The 17,541-nt window shown below is 43.3% G+C and overlaps 2 protein-coding genes across 2 annotated transcripts; both read left to right on the forward strand.

Moving 5' to 3' along the window:
• Nucleotides 1–481: 481 nt before the first annotated feature.
• On the forward strand, nt 482–1,513 carry jagn1a (jagunal homolog 1a). Its single transcript, XM_071542657.1, has 2 exons — nt 482–570; nt 678–1,513. The coding sequence occupies exons 1-2, from the start codon at nt 482–484 to the stop codon at nt 1,138–1,140; spliced, it is 552 nt and encodes a 183-aa protein (XP_071398758.1). The 3' UTR covers nt 1,141–1,513.
• Nucleotides 1,514–2,065: 552 nt separating this feature from the next.
• On the forward strand, nt 2,066–17,019 carry tfg (trafficking from ER to golgi regulator). The gene is given in 9 exon segments (XM_071542656.1): nt 2,066–2,193; nt 5,513–5,726; nt 6,154–6,237; nt 8,706–8,852; nt 9,623–9,790; nt 9,959–10,105; nt 15,533–15,625; nt 15,746–15,976; nt 15,979–17,019. Coding segments are annotated over 8 exon segments (1,221 nt in total). The 5' UTR covers nt 2,066–2,193; nt 5,513–5,542; the 3' UTR covers nt 16,146–17,019.
• The last annotated feature ends 522 nt before the right edge of the window (nt 17,020–17,541 follow it).

The raw sequence follows: 17,541 nt of genomic DNA on the forward strand, positions 1-17,541 counted from the left end.
ATGCGCGAAGCTGTTTCCGACATCATTCATCCCTTTTGTGTGTGCAGTTTTAACACCGAGGCCAGATTCACGTAAATACAAAACGGTAAGCATTGTCATTAGCTAAACTATCCATAGTGTTATTTTCCAGTGCCACGGATAAATAGAGTGCTGATAATCAGACCAACGCTAGCCAATAGCTGCTTGTGTAAAAGGTACAGTAGGTTAGCCAGCGACATCAGCTAACGCGTTAGCCTGCTGCCAAGCCGGTGCATTTACATTCGGTTTTAATTGTGCTGGAATTAGCAAACGGTTTGGCTTCTGGCTTATTATATTATGTCATATTTCAGTTTCAGTCTCAATGATTTACTCTCTCCCATTTTACTGCACCTTTCATCGTCTCATTATGTTCATCTGAGACTGAAATAAAAATGTGAACTGGTCTGTCATGTTTGGTTGCTGGAATGGGGTTTGGTTTATGTGTTAGTAGGTTGCTCTGAACATGACGTCTCGCGGAGGCCCCAGAGCTGCTGGTACAGATGGAAGTGACTTTAAACACAGAGAGAAGGTGGCCTCGCATTACCAGATGAGGCAAGTAGCCAACTGTTTCTCATTTATGAGCTCTCATTGGTCATAAAATATAAGATAGCTATATCAGCCAATATATATCTATATCTCCAATGTCTCCTTGATTGCAGTGCTTCTCTGAAGTCAGAGGTCCGGAAGTTAAACTTTGTCCACCTTCTGATCTGGCTGCTGGTGGCTGCCCAGGTGACCGTGAGCCACTTCAACCTGGTGTCACATGACACAGTATCGGCGCCATACCAATGGGAGTACCCCTACCTACTCAGCTTCCTGCCCCTGTTCTCCAGCAGTGTGTCACTTCCAAAGAACAACATCAGCTACCTGGTCATATCCATGATCAGCTCAGGGCTTTTCTCTGTGGCACCCCTCATCTATGGCAGTATGGAGATGTTCCCTGTGGCCCAGCTGCTCTACCGCCATGGCAAGGCCTACCGCTTCATTTTTGGCTTCTCTGCTGTGACTGTTATGTACCTGGTGATGGTGGTAGCTGTCCAGGTGCACGCCTGGCAGATATACTACAGCAAAAAGCTGTTGGACTCATGGTTCAATGCCACTCAGGAGAAGAAGAAGAAATAATGGAATGAGGAATGTTGTGACTGGGCAAAACTGTGTTTTTATGTTCATTTATATATTGGTGATAAAATGTATTTATGTGTTATTTATTCAGTCATCATTTGTTATCATACTGTAGCAAGCCAGAGTTCTCATATAAGCAGATGTAAATTAGAGCAAGGAGATTTACATTTCTAGCATGGATCATTTTTAAGTTTTGTTGCCCCATCATTGATTTAAGCTAGATCAATATGACTAATTGGTAAAGAATTTGAATTCAAACAGTGTCAGTCCGATGCTGAGTGTCCAGTTCACTCAGTGAGGGGAGTGGCACAGTAAAGCAATATCCACAAACATGACCTGCAATCACTCAGCACAAAGAGAGCTGCAGTCAGAGCAGATCCACCCTCTTCATTACTGACTCCAGGTTGCCATCTGTCTCTTGGCAGAGCAGTATTGTCATCACTCTAAAAATGTTGCAATGATTTGAACAGATGGAGTGAAGCAAGTTCACACTTAAACAAGTACAACACTAAAGGCGTGAGCTATGTTCCAGCATATAGATTTTGCCTAGCAATAGCTATGTATTAAAGGAAGTAGGTTTGCCTTTTCTGTGTGCTGATGTTGTCTCCTCTGTCCTTAAGTCTACCTCTCATTATATCTCAGTTTTGGTTTTTTGCATCATTAATAAAAGAGAAAGGTGATCATCACAGCACTTGCCTCTAGTTTTATGTTTCTATCTGGTCTACTCATGCAGCATCACAAAGCCAGCTTAGTAGCTGCCATAGATCACTGTAAAAGTGGAAATGCAAAACAGAATAAAGATACATTATTCGTTCTCCAGATGTTTGAATTTGAAGTTTATCTTTTGATATATAAAGATGAGTGCATCATAAAACACTAGTAATTCGTGCCAAATGGTCTGCGACTGCGCACGATGAATGCCACGTACTGGTTGACGTTGACAGTCGGGACACTTCCTGATGCTGGCAATCAGGTCTAGCTAGCTAACAGATTTGCGTTTCACGGTGTCGGGAAAACCTGTAAAACACAGCGTGGTCAAGTCGTCTGATTCAGGTGAGAGGATTTTCTGAGGTTTGGAACCTCACAAAAGTGTAATTTGTTTTTAACTACGCAGCAGTCTTTGTGGTATCGCTGCTTGACTGTTATGTAGCTAGCTAATTAATAGTTAGCCTTAGCTAGCTAACGTTACGTTCGCTACGCAGGCAGCTAACGCTAGCTCGCCCAAACAGGTGTCGGAGATGATTTCTAGGAAGTAAAAAGTCTTTATTGTTCTTTTATTGAAATCCCAAGGGGAGTGAATTTGATACATTACAAAATTAATAAGGCTTTAGCTTACCTAGCCTCTGAATGCCCATCAAAGCTTCAACACAGTAACGTTAAACCGTTTTGCCGGCTTGTGGCAAAAAAGTGAAATTGTGTTGATTATTTAGCACAAACTCATGGCCCAGTATACAATTGGATATCACATTATTGCCGTTGTCTTTATTTGGCATGCATCATTTACAGTCGTATCAGTGACACTGGAGAGTGATGAAACGGCCTAGCTAACGTTAGCGATCGCTAGATTGCAAGATTGCAATTTTATGCGCCACTGACGGATGACTCTGCATTTAAACTCATTTATGATTCTAACGTTACTTCTTTGATATTATCAACCTTTGATTCTGATGTAAGTTATCTTATGTGGGGGAATCGTCTTTGCGATAGAAATCAGTTTGTTTCTGTCCTCGTTTAGCTGTTTTGCTAAACGTTAGCTAAATTATAGCCACACAATCCCTAGCATCCAGCCAATTATTCATCTGGCAAGGATTGGTAACGTTACAGTTTGCCTGGAATTGGATTCACAACTCAGATTATATTGTCCAAGCTAGCATATCACCTGATAAGGTGATGTGCTATCTTGGACAATATAATCTGGTGACTGAAAAAGACCAAGCGAGACCATTTTTTTTTTAACACAGACTGTTAAGGCTAACTTGGCTATATACAGATGCACAATTTATAACGTATGCAGATTTCAAATTGCATACCAAATGGCCTAAATCCGGTAGTTTCACCCATTGTCCCTTCACTGATCACATTACATTGTTTTCAAAGGTCCACTCAGCGCATGTGGGAGCTTTCATTGTCTTATCAAATGGGTTGGTGTTTTGGGTCAAAGTCTGTAAGGAGATCTGTAATGTCAGAATAGCCTTTGCCACCTCACAGGGTGATATTTGAACCTTAGACTTTGGGAGCAGAGTGAAACTATGGCATTGTAACATAGCATACGGGTAGTTTCCAACTTTTCTTTACAGTGAATCAGCCTTGATTGGATTGTTTTGTTTTTGTGACAAAGGTGATAGACTATTAAGTTGATCAATGGGGCAACACTCCAGTACCCTTGGGGCCATAGGCCCATGGTTATAGACTGAGCTTGTGACCCAAAACGCTGCTACTTCACATCCTTTTACCAGGCTGTAAAAATCTGTCTTGTGGAAGTGAATGGGAAGCACTCTCTCCTCCCTTTATAACTATCAGGGTGCCCTTGAGCAAGGCATTAAACCTCAGACAGTCATTTCACCATAACAGAATGTGGTTGTTATTGTAACAGCCACATTATTATCATACCAGCTATCAGGTGTGTGACATTTCTCCACTGTAGCCACTTCCCCTAGGCTGTTGCCTATTCATAAAAACAAGCTGAGGCAAACTCTAAAATGAAATGATACATAGTATAAAAACAAAATTTCAATAGCACATTAAATCTCTATGATGAGATGCCAAGGTAAAACAGGCTACTGTGCAACCTGCACCATTTTTTTTTTACATCAAGCAATAGTCAAAGCAAGTATAAAGGATCTGATATTACCATCCACTGTACTCTTTTGCCAAGGCAGAGTACTAGGGATGTAACGATACATTCAGCTTACGGTTTGGTTCAGTTCACAATGCTAGGTTCATGTTCAGTATTATCACAATATTTTGAGCAATCTGAATGAAGACAATTATGACTGAAAATATCCCTTTTTATTTCTGACAAAACAAAGGTGCAAATCATAAACAGGGTGACTACAAGTTTCTGGAATTTTATTTGAACTGGCATGAAAAAGATCTTAACAAGTTTTAGATTCAAACTTGTTAAGATCTTTTTAATGCCAGTTCAAATAAAATGTAAGACCAATTTTATATCCAAATAGCCTAAAAAACAAATAGCCTGAAAAAACAAACAAACAAAAAAAAACAGTAAAGTATACTATACATCTACATAACCAGGGAAATTTCAACCAGAGAACCAGGGAAAGAGAAACATGTGTTTTTAAGACCTCTTTGTCATTGTATCTGATAAAGGAGAAAATGTGAAATCTGAAGCTCCTCTTGTTTTGCCATAGTGTCCTTATTTATAAATCATGTGATTCTTCAAGTCGTTTTGACTTGGAGCCCTTAATGACATCACTCAAAATCTGCATTTGACCACCCCAAGGTGAATAACCACTCCCGGTTCAGTTCCTGGTTGTATACCTTAGAGGAGGGGGGGATTTTTGCTGAATCCAAAAGTCTTGACTTCCCCTAACTTGCTGACTTGCGGACTTAACGTAGGGCTGGGCGATATGGTTGAAATCAATATCAAGATAATCATAAGGATTTTTCTCTATCAGTATATATCACAATATGGTTCATGTATGCAAAATCACGTTAAATAATCAAATTAATGTTCATCTCATTGAACCGAATGGTAATGTTAGGTGTGATGTCAAACAAAACAGAAATATTCAAATAATATTCCTACCATACCTCATTTTATGAGAGTTGTTAAGTAAAATTTGCTTGTTATCATCAATTTAGACAGCAGAAATGTGTGTCACGATATTAAAATATCTTCATAACATCACGATATGATTCCACTGAAAGACGATAAGTGATAATATTGAATTATCGCCCAGCCCTACTTAACAGCACACTCCTGTGAAGTCCAGGAGGGGTTAGGACTGTCCCTTGCCAAAATTCATCAAGTCTGTAAGGGCTCTCATGCAGACTTTTAGGGAGTTCTACTGACTTCCTTAGCAATTATTATGAATGACTGGACGTCTCCAGGTTGTAGGCCTACTTGTCCAGTGGAAATGGGGCTTTAGCCAACTTGCCTGCTTAAATAAAGTTTAAAGTTTACCGTGCAAAGCAGTCATGCAGGGAAGCGGTTTCTTGTGTAATCAGAATACAGTCAAAGGTAGTCAAAACCTACCAGTGCTCTTTTGTCATACTTCAGGAATGAAATTGAAATAGCCATTAATTTATATTGAGAAAGAGAGAAGGGAATCTGAGCCAAACAGTCCTGCATAAAGCATGTTGCTTAGTTTGTTGTTTTTAAAGTTGTTTTTCCCCTGATACCGTTAAGCGGTGGGAGCAGAAGAGGTTGGGCGGCACCATGAACGGCCAGCTGGACCTGAGCGGGAAGCTGATCATCAAAGCCCAGTTGGGCGACGACATCAGACGCATCCCCATCCATAATGAGGACATCACCTATGACGAGCTGGTGCTGATGATGCAGCGTGTCTTCCGGGGCAAGCTGCAGAGCAACGACGAGGTCACCATCAAATACAAGGATGAAGGTGAGTCAGGACACAGGACCTGGGTCAAGGACCAAGGCAGATCTCGTGTCGTCAGGAGGTTTTGTGGGTAAAAGTGTCAGTGTTTAGGATAAGTTTTGTGGGTAAGTGTCGGTGTTTAGGATAAGTTTTGTGGGTAAGTGTTGGTGTTTAGGATAGGTTTTGATGGTCAGTGTATAGGATAAGTTTTGGGAGGGTTTTGAGGGTAAGTGTTGGTGTTTAGGATAAGTTTTGAGGGTCAGTTTTTAGGATAAGTTTTTCTCAGGCAAAGTGATTTGGTTATCATAAACTAGTGTTCACTAGATGTATCAAGCCATGTAATCCCAATAAGAGACAATAAGCTCCTGTCCTCATTATCTAAACATTCTCCTTTAGCATAGATAATATGCTATACAGTGTATCATCTGTTCTCTCTACTCCCTTTTTGTAGATGATGACCTCATCACTATCTTCGACAGCTCTGACCTCTCCTTCGCCATCCAGTGCAGTAGAATACTCAAACTCACTTTGTTTGGTAAGACATTCAAGCATTTCCTTCCTGTAAGCCACTTTATAGACACACATAACCTGGCTAGTGAATTGTGCTATGAGAAATCTAACATTTTAGCCTATATAATGGGTTTTTTTTAAAACAATATAATAATTTAATCATGATAAACTGTAGGGTAACAGGTTTCTCATCCACTGTTATGAATGAGAATTCATTTACAGCATCCTATCACTGGAGGGCAGTGCCTCACACAACAACTCTTAGCTCCTCTCTGTCCAACTGACAGTTGTCTCCACTCCCTCCTTACTAATACGGGATGGAATTTATGTGCCTCTTGTACTGCTGGTTCAGCAGACAAATGGTGTGACAGGCAAATAGATAGATGCATCATTTGTGCCAGTTATACTGGTTCCTGTTCTCTGTTTTGAATATGTGCCGGCCTAGCCAAGTCCTAGGGCAATGCTCATAGTCACCCAGTAGTGCTTTAGTCATCTGATTTCAGGTGCATTACATTGAAAACTATCTTTCAGTCCCTAAGGAGGGACTGTCCCTGAAGTTGGAGGCTGCATGTGTCAGTAGCACTATATGCGTAGCATAAAGTTGTGTTGTAAGATGACGAAGCTTCTTACAGTCGTAATTGTAGTGCAATACCTTAGTTCCCATATGCTTTGGATCAACTTGTGTCTGTCAGTGGGTCTTCATGTCAGCTATGGAGTAGTGTTTTCTATGCATACACACACACATACTACACTTGAATCTGTAATGATAACATGATGTAGTTTCCTGTACTCTGTTCCCAATTAGTCCACTGTTGCGTCCACCATCCCTGCTATTATTAGCCAGGGAGCAGTAAGAATCTTTTTTTTTTTAGACATTTTACTCCTTGCCAATTAGGGCTGAGCGCTGGAACACCAGCACGTGTCATGACCTCACGTGGATCTGATATTCTCAGTTGTGTGTTGAGATTCAGAGCGAGTGAGAATAGCTGGATTGTCATGGAAGCCCATGTCTCAGTCCAGTGCCTCTTAACCCCCATGCGTCTCTGCTCAGTGTCTTACACTCACAGAGAAGAACCCAGAATCTAGTAAGGAATGTACAACAGGACAATTAGAATGCTGAGGGATTTTCGTACATTCAGTCTTGTGTAGTGCAAACTTGACTCCTGAGTCCTGCAGTTCTAGTGGGGAAATATGCATGTGCATTCTGGGCAGTGCAGGCCACATAGGGTCACAATGCCAAGCCAGCGTACTTTATGGACCGTGTAGGTACATAGTGAAGAATTTCCCCCAGTGTTTCCCACAGTTTGGCAATGTAATGATGGACTTGATGTTGTTGTTTTTCTTTTCATTTTTATAAACATTCCATTTAGCGAGTTCAGTATCTTATCTTTGGACAGTCACTAAGGTCTCACTCTATTAACTGTAACTGATCAGGCTAACGTTGCCTCAATGGTTACTGCACCGTTGGCTCACTAATATACTGCCATTTGATAATTACTTGTTTTGTGAGGCAAATATAACATACAGCTGATTACAAATAAGTTACCTCCTCAACATATGTGTGCTCTGTTTCAAATTTTGCCTCTCTATTCAGTTTCTATCAGCGCAGTCACAGTCCGACCTGAAGGAGCACCAACTGACCAATACCATGCACGGCATCATAGGTGCAATGAATTCTGTGCTTGACAGCATTAAATCTTTCTTTTTTTTAACTATACCATGAAGAAACATAATGGTGATAATGGGGACAGATCCCTCATTCATGACACACAGATATTCAGTTTTCAGAACTAGTAGCTTTTGCTAGTTTAATGAGCTGCAGAAATTCTAGTCATACCCTACAGTAGGTAGCCACTGTGCATATAATACAGATTTTAGTTTATTTGTTTTACATTATGCAACTGCCATATACAGTATGTCACAGAGAACTATTTTTGCCTCACCTAATGATGAGCTAATGCTGCTTGGTTTGTTTGCCATATTTATGGTGGGTGACCTGAGATCTGAGCACTAGTGAGTGTTAATCTGACTCAAACCCTACCCTACACACTGTCCCTACTGGTCTGGTTTGGGACCTGCTGGCTATTGACATTTTCTGTGCAATCAGACCCAGAAATGCTCAGTGCATCAAGGAGCTCACTTCTTTATCTCAGTCCTAGACCATGCTCTATGACAGCCAGAGGTTCAGGTTCAAGGCTCTATCGTCCCAAATGGGAAGTAATCACAATTAATAAGATTCAGATTCAGAAACATACAAAGACATTAATAAATGTAAGGACTGGGGGATCTGCGTCTTCTGTTAAAGCGATCGGGCTCAAGTTCTATCCATCACCTTCCTCGAGGTCAAACGCACAGGGGGAGGCTGCTGTGTGGAGATGGAGAAATGTTTGTCTTGGCTCAGCCGCATTCTCCCAACAAATAACAAGGATGATTTGCTCACTTTCACATTTCTCTTTCTCTTTCTTCGTCTTTCTCCATCTCTGTCATCTCCAGTGAATGGTCAGCCGCGGCCCTTGGAGTCCAGTCAGGTGAAGTACCTGCGCAGGGAGCTCATTGAGCTCAGGAACAAAGTAAACAGCCTCCTGGATAGCCTGGAGCCCCCCACAGAGCCTGGACTGGCTGCTACAGCACCAGATAGTGGTAAACACTCTCACACACACACACAAACTTGCATTCCTTATTTGAGTTTGTCTGGTTTTCAAAACTGGTCATCAAATTAGTTCAACATGAGTACAGTTGATTTTACTGCCGTATGAGGAAAAACACCCCACATATATGCAATTGAGATTTTACTAGACTCTATCATACATATATACATAGACACAGGTATACTTGCTTGATCCACAGCAAAGGTTCTGCTTCATTAGATAATGAGGCACTCATAGACACAATCCAGTTGACTTGATTTATCTTATTTTGTTAGATCATAAACCTCTGTTATGTCTCTAAAGACCCCTGATGGAGATTACACGGTCTCCTTAACAAATAACACTTGTTCATATTCCAGATACCCACAGCCAGAATCATTAGGTCAGTTTCCCACATAGTGATGTTTAGTGGGGGATCTGGCACCAGGCTGAGGCAAACAGGTGCATTTGTTTTTCAAGAGTCAAGTGGAAGAGTCTAATCAAGTTCTTTTACAAGGCTTTTGCGGTGTTCACGTTGAAATACCCATAGTTTGTAAAGAATAGTCTCTCAAATCCCCTGTAACACATGCTGTGGTTTCATTGTTTGATAATGGATCTGTTTATAATGAACTCTCCTTCAATTTAGAGCCAATTGTTGAATGCATACACTGCCATGTTGCCACTCACTTGTTCTCTGCTTACATTTATTTCTGTGTTTTTAGTTTGTCTGGTTGCCTCTGTTTAAAGATTTCTGTCTCTCTCCTTTCGTCTCCCTCTCTCCAGAAGCAGTGGATGGACGTGAGGGCAAGGCGATGGCAGCAGACCCCGCGGTGAAGCAGGCCACCCCGGTCAGCGCAGCCAGCATGTCAGCCTTCGACCCACTGAAGAACCAGGATGAGGTCAACAAGAATGTCATCTCCGCTTTCGGCCTGAGCGAGGACCAGGCCCCAGGTACTGCACGCTACCCTGTACCCTACCCTCTATAACCATCATTAATCAGACTTTGATCTTAGTAGTTTTTGCTATTATCTGCCTCATAAGGGAAGATAACAGCAAAAAATAGAATAGGCTGTTTTTTTCATATCTACATATCTGTCTCCATCTGTGCCGTCTGAGTAGCTCCCCCCGGGGTTGCAGCTGAGGAGCGCTCAGGAACCCCCGACAGCATTGCCTCCTCCTCGTCTGCAGCCCCCCAGCCAGGAGTGCCCCCCCAACCACAGGCTCCCTATGCAGGAGTACAGCAGGGACCCCCAGCGGCCATGGATGGTGAGACATACACACACAGCTATCCTCAAGTATGCCCAGATATGCACACGCCACATTTAACATAGCATGATGGGGGGCACACACACACACACACACACACACACATGCTGAGGCAGGGATCGTATCCATATAAGAAAGTGTGTACAATGGCATAATGTCTTTATGACCACAGGGAGTCGGAGACCCAGCAGTGTGGGTGGTTTAGCACTTTTTCTTTTACAGTGTTGGTGGTGTTTGCGGGGTGTACTTCTAAAATTGCTACCAAACGCGCCTCACTAAAATTTCACCCCCTATTGAGCGATGAAGTAGGAATAATTTGCCCTTAAAACACTGATTCAAGGTCTTTCTTTTCCCAAAGAGTAGTTCTGGTTCGGATCTAATAATACTAAGGTAGGTGCCATTATCTGACTGGAAATGTATCCCATGGTAGCTTTTATTGCTGGAATGTTTTGATTGGTGAATCTGGCATGTCTTCGGAGCATTCTGTCCCAGTAGTATTTATTCTTGCAATAGATGTCACAGTCCACCACCCAGACTTGTTTTTCTCCACTATTCCCCTCTCGTATTTTGACTACACTTTATAAGAGTTAGTCAGTGTCAAAATAATTTAATGTCTTTTCTTTTCATCTGAAGATTTGTCCGGAATCATAGACACTACAAAATGCTATTTTTATTATATTGTTCACACATGAGTTGAATCCAGTCTTACTGTGGTCAGACACACACCCCTCTCTTTTACACATACAGACGCCCTCTCCTTTTCTTCATGACTATGACTGAAGCATTTGCTCTAGGAACACATGCAGCCACATGCAGTCAGTTCTCTTTTATTGAATCTAATAGTTTGCCACACTTGCTCAGTCTGTCCGCCTTCCACTGTGAGATATAATTTCCTGTCACTTCTGAGTTTGCCCACTCTTGAAACAATTACATTTTCATGTGTGATTTAGAGCTTGACTGACTGTAGGCTAGGATCAAGGAATACACCAGATCTACTGTGTGCTGTTATATAGTGTGGCATTTTGATTACGTTCAACTTGACTGCTACTCACCTCACACTGGGCTACAGGTAATTGTCTCATTTTCATCCAGCCAAGGGAACCATAGTTTTATATTAGATTAGATGAAACAAAAAAATTGTATATTTATATGAATAAAGTATATTGATATGAATAGAGAAAATAAAGAGGAATGGAAATAATACAAAATTAGAATTAAAAGAACATATTGAGGATAATGCAACGAATTAATAAAGATATACTGTCTTCGTTAACAGATTTGCATGTTGGCAGATGTTTGCAGTTTACAGATTTACAATTTACAGCATATACTAGCATGCAAATACTGTTCCGTCGTCTTGGCAAAGGCCGGATACATCCTGCTGTTACAGCAACTCAACAGGTTTCATTGAATGAGAAATGAGCCCCGAGTCTCACCACTGAGGAATCTTAACCAACACTGCTAAATCCATGGATACTCTTGTTTACACATTCATCTTAATCAGGAGAGGCGTTATCGTGGCACTCCCCTGTGTGTTATCTCTAACACGGATATGTTAAACCCAAGGCCTCATGGAAAAGAGCTTGTCTCTGCTCGGCCAGGCGAGAGAGATAAATGAACGAGGGTTCAGGCATACTGTATTGGAGAAGGAATGAAAACAAACAGACTTATTTCACTTCACTTTCTCAGTACAGATCTGGAATCCAGTTCAGGGAGGGGGAGAAATAGGTTTCCATGTTAGTCTTGCATGTCCATCCTCTCTATCCAAGTTTCTCATTTTAACATCAGTGAATTCCCAGGCTTGTTTCCTATGAAGAGATGCCCAGACAGGTGCAGCCACAGAGGTGAAGCACCCCTGTTGTTTACCACCTTGCTTTGGATGGGTTGGATCGACTCTAGGTTGTGGTTTGGCCCAGCTGGATGCGGAGGCCACTTGAGCGTAGGAGAGCTCTCTGGTTTCACCCTGTGAGAGCTGTAACCTGCAGCCGCTTCGCTGACTCCTAACAACGCCTGCAACGCTGAAAACCAGCACACATTGGCTGTGGTATGACTGCCTTCCTCAAACTGGCGGTTTGTGGTTTGGCTTGGTCAAGGTTGCAGGCCCTGTCCATAGGGTTTAGTTTGAGTTTAGTTGGTCCAGGGGGACGACTTAGTCACGTATTCAGACAGGGGTTTAGACGGCAGCACACCATGTCTCATAAAACCAGCCAGCTCAGCAGAAAGCACCCTGTGATTTTTTTTTCTTCCATAACATGAGGACTATGGGAAACATCGCACTCCGTTGTCCCATGAGTTAGTTGTTGCTCTCGCTGCTTTGATGTTTGATTCTGACTGCTTTTCCAGGCTTCACCAGGTGTGCTGGTGTAGCCAAGGAGATAACATCACGGAGGTCCGACAGTCTGTCCAAGCCTTCCAGGGGTGCAGAAGTCAGGAGCCAAGCCATGTTTCCTCAACTGGGGAGGGACATGTTTTTATGGAATTATAGTTGGGGGAAGAGTTTCAAGTTCCCCCTGCTGTGTCTAGATTATAGCCCTTTTCCTCTCTGATGGTTGCGTGCAAGATGATAGTATCACACTTCCACTAGATCCAGTACTGACTGTGAGCAGCAGCATGGGGTGGTGAGTAGGCAGACCACCCTATAATTGCAGGGTACAGGTCAAGCCGCAGGACATTGTTCTGTAGCTGCATCTGCGCTCTGACCCTCGTGTGGAGGGAGGCAGGTAAAAAGAGAAGAATTTCCCCACAGGGATCAATAAAGTATCACATTACTACGCACGTTGGCAGCTCTGGCTAGATACTGTTTCACCATCTTGTGGCAGGTTGTTAGATATATCCAAGCCCAACGTGGCAGAGTCTTCTGGAAGTCCGCAAACAGTTCATCTACCCCTCATCCATTCCTTCCTCACTCCCTCCCTCATTTCTTTCCTGACTTCCAAGGCTGCAGATGGTTGGCACACGGCTGTATCTGCAAGGACACGTTACTCCCAGAGAGTTGTTCCCATTGTGTGCCCAGCCCCCCCCCCTCTCCTGCTCGACCCTTCCCTCCTCTGTGCATGCAGAGACTGTTAGTCACTATGCCAGGCTTTAGGCAAATCAAAATAGCAGAGCAGACGATGCATGAGAATTTATGTAAGTAAATACATGAGGTTAGACGCCAAATGAGCATGTGTGGCCTTTTAAAGGCAGCCTTAAGCTCACTTTAATGCCAACGTAGGTTACTATTTGCCTCAAGAATGCTGCTAACAAGATCCATAAGCAGATGGTAAAGATTTTTTCCCTGTTGTCTATCCGATGCTGATGGACCCTAGCAGTAGGTTGTCTGTGCAAGAAAGAAACAAACGGTAAACAAATGTACATGTGCAGCAAGGGCTCAGTTGCGTGAGGCTCTTTATCAGATGGGCAGATGTGTACTTGGTGTGAAATGTTTGTTTCTTCAAAAACAAAGCCCATGTTCTCGTGACTCCCTTCTCATGGCATCCTTAGAGGTCAGCGGAATTACAGTCAAAAGCTTTGTTCCAATGAACATCGCTTTCCCCCACTTGGTTTTCTCTGCTCCTGAAGCAATGTGCCGACTGCGTGTGTCTCCGTAGAGCCCCCGGTCATTTCTCTGTCCCCCTGAGCAGGCTGATGGCCGGCGTCTTGGCTGCACTGGAGTGAAATGAACTCCCCAGGCCAGTGAGGTCTGACAGCAGTGCATCCTTCCATCACTCTTACATAACACACATGATGGATAGCAGACCGGGGAGAACAGGAGAAGCAGCCAATTTCACACACATGCCTTCTCACACAATGAAGACCGTGGTGCTCATGTTAGAGCTGTTGTCAGCGGGCTAACAGATGGTTGCCACATCATTACTTATATCAATGCACAGTGAAGCTACACGGTTTGTAGCTAAGTATTCAATTGTCAAGTGTTTCTGCGACTTCTGTCCCCCAGACATTCTCCCACTGTAATCTAACAAATGTTCATTAGTCTGCCAGTAGTACAATTTCATGTCATTTTCTGTTATCTTTTTGTTTGTTCTGACTGTGTTGTGCCTTAGCTGCCGAGACTATAGGTGTTTTTATGTGTAAATGCAAAATACATTTCCATCATGACATTAAATGGTATCGCACTGCTTGCTGCTGTACATATCTAGCAATTATGTTGTTCTAATGTATGTGTGACTTTGAACCAGTAGATGCAAAATAAGTATTTTCTCAACAATATGTAGTCATTGCTGATCTTTAGAGCCTGGGGCAACCAAACTTTGTTGAATTGAGGCTTTCTGACATTAGTACAGAAGAATTAGACAGGAGGTCATTGTCTCCCTGCAGGCCTTAGCCTTGCCCTGCTCAAACTCTCAGGAGTTGTAAAGCGCCACATTATCAGCCCTCTCAAAGAGTGGAAAATCAACACTCTGGTTTTACTGGCAGTTGAAAAACCAGTGAACCCCGGTGCGGCCTTCTTTCATTATGCCTTTACTCTTGGTGCTTTTTATGTATCGTCACCCCACTTTACATGCCAGGCAGGAGATTTGGAAGTGAGATTCGGGCCTTGTTAAGGCAAAACACTGGTTTGCCAAGTCTTTGCATGTTTGCTGAACATGCAGAGATCCATTGGAAAACTTTGTCAGCCAGTTTAAAAAAGCAAAAAACGTTTCCATGTTTTTGGAACACAAGAAAGAGCCACAATGGTGTCGCTGTCAGGCAATAGAGTATTGATTAGTGCTGACGCAAATCAAATGTGGCTCGTGCTCGTCTAATGTTCCAGACTAGGGTCCCTTAATTTTCAGAGGCATTTGTAGTTGTAGTTGTATGGATGATGGGGACCATCCTCCACATCTGCACATAGGCAGTGTGGACTGGTGAAGTCATAGTTAATAAAAGCACAGAAGGAAGTTGCTGTCTGCAGACAGACAGGCCTGTTTGTGCAGAGGACAGCTTCTCTGCCCTGATTCAGGCACGTTTGCCTGGGTTATGAGGGTCTGTGTGCATATCTATCACATTGATGTCTCTCTACGACAGAGTAAGAATGATTGCACGCTCGAGTGCTTTTTTTTAATTTTTCTTTGGGTGTGTGTGTTCATGTCTGCTCTGGCACCTGTGTGCTGCTCTTTTTGGAGCTCTACTTCTGACTGTAATGTGCCATTAAGAGTTCTGTCTGGGCACAGGGCTTTTAGGAACAAATGGTTTTATGAAAGTGGTTGCAGCTGTTTTTATTGAGGCATTTGTGTCTTTTTCTGTCCAGATCCACAGGTGCCTGTTTATGTGAAGGCATGTTATATATGTGTGGAGAGTGGCTCATATTAATGATGCTAGACTAGTCTTCATTTATTTTTATTTTTTTTTGGCTAATACTGTATGCCTATGTGTGTCTTGCAGTATACATACTGTATATTTCTGAGTGTTTGTGTACTGACACTGCATGTCCATGTGCCTCTTCAGGTCAGGTGTACCAGCAGTACCAGGCTCCAGGAGGATACCCCCCTCAGCAACCAGCTGCCCCCCCACAGCAGCAGTACGGTATGCAGTACCCTGGTAAGAATAAAGAATGGTCACAGTAAAAAAAAAAAACTAGTTGCTGTGTAGTGAATTCAACTGCCTCTTTTTTCCTAAAGTGAATTAAAGAAACTCCCTCCTTTCCTGTGTGTCTCTCAGCAGGATACAGCCCCCAGCCCGGAGCCCCCCAGCCCGGCCCACAGCCACAGCAGCAACAGCAGCAGTTCCAGAACTACCCGCCCCCCTCCTCCCAGGCTCCCGCCCCGGGTCCGGCCCCTGCCCCGGGCTTCCAGGGTGGACAGCAGCAGCCCCCTCAGGGAGCTCAGCAGTATCCTCCGGGAGCCTTCCCTCCCCAAAACTATACCTCCCAGGCCTCCCAGCCTGCCAACTACAGCTGCCCCCCGGCTCCCAGCCCGGCCCAGGGTACCAGCCCCGCCCGGGATACACCCCGCCTCCAGGCAGCACTGTCACCCCTCCACCTGGGGCCGCTAACCCGTATGCCCGCAACCGTCCCCCTTACGGTCAGGGCTACACTCAGCCAGGCCCTGGATACCGGTAAAAGAGGATACGGAATGTTACTAATCCTCACACACACCCAAACCCTACCCTTGTGTGGCTCCAGCTCTTGTTTAGAGAGGGTGCGGTAAACATGGTGTGCTAATCTGCCCCCCTCCCTCCCCCATACAAATATCAAGTCCAAATATGAAACAAGCAACCACCCCAGTCCGATGGTCTATGTTTGTATGCTGTCTCTCCAAAACACCACTCTGTTCTGGCCCTGGTGTATCACTTTTTTTTCCCCCCTCTCCTTCCACCACCACCGTCCACTCTGCCCTCTTGTGTATGTCATTGTGAAGATGTAATCAGTCTGTATGCACACACCTGGGAGACCAAAACAGGCTGTTGCACGAACTCTTGTTCATTGTTCTTTTAATGTTAACGCTTCATTTTGCTAGTGAAATCAGCATCCATATTCTGCATCTCCTATCATACATGTCAACGGAGATCAGGTTGATACATGAAGCATCTAACCAGCCACGTTGGGTTTGCTGAGAATCTATAGACGCATTTATAAGACACTATCTAAATGAAATGTTACCCCCTTTTGTTTTTGCTTAATCAATTTCACCACCATGTCGGTATTAATGCTGTGTCAATGAAACTGCCCTATGTTGGGAACACTAGCTGAGTGATGGCTCATGGGAGGTGTAGATCCCGGCATCAAGAAAGATCCTAAAATGTTTAGCCTGTTAGATCACCTCCAGTATGGCTTAATGCTATTGCTCTCTCTCTTTTTTTTCTCTTTAATCACTGGTTTTTACTAATATATCAAAATGGAAATTCCACCTTCAAGTGATATTAGTTGTTTATGTATAAACTGTAACATTTTTCTCTGGAACCTAATAAAAGATTGAGACCCAGTTTGGAGTCATGTATCTTTTGTTTTGATATTGTGTTGTTCCTGGCCCTGTTCTCTCTCCCTCTGTGTTTCTGTCTCTTTCTCTCTGTCTCTCTCTCTCTCTCTCCCTCACATTGTGGTTTCTGAGTTCATGTCTCTGTTGGCCTTGGCTTCCCCGTGCCTTTTCTCCCCCACCCGGATTTGGAAAACCGCGGTAATGCTGGTATTCCTATTTGTTTTCCTGACTGAGGGTTGTGGTTGGCTGGGACGTGTGGCAAGGGAGCGTGTGGTTGGTCTTTCATGTCAAACTGTCTTACTGAGTGAGAAGAACTGTGCGCACAGGCTTTATTAAAGATAATTTAGAGAAGTGTGTCTAGTATAGCCCTCAGTGTATAGTCTGTGCCAACCTGACTCTATTTGTCCACTGTAGTCTGTAGTATAGGCACCGTCACACAATGCTTGGGATTTTTTCTAAATGGGGATACGATTCCCTCTGGAGTTGAATTCTGCCCTGCTGAAATACATTGTGTTAAGCCATACAAGGAATGGAAGTGAA

The sequence above is a fragment of the Centroberyx affinis genome, unplaced genomic scaffold (assembly GCF_046629955.1).
Source record: "Centroberyx affinis isolate AG114_WGS23_722 - 3 ecotype Tasmania unplaced genomic scaffold, CSIRO-AGI_Caff_v1 ptg004147l_1, whole genome shotgun sequence".
Lineage (NCBI taxonomy): Eukaryota > Metazoa > Chordata > Actinopteri > Beryciformes > Berycidae > Centroberyx > Centroberyx affinis.

Bases quoted from the DNA above. Each gene is read 5' to 3' on its own strand.
- jagn1a (XM_071542657.1), top strand. From the start codon at position 482: ATGACGTCTCGCGGAGGCCCCAGAGCTGCTGGTACAGATGGAAGTGAC. The intron at 571-677 runs GCAAGTAGCCAA...CCTTGATTGCAG, and splicing joins GCCTCGCATTACCAGATGAG to TGCTTCTCTGAAGTCAGAGG.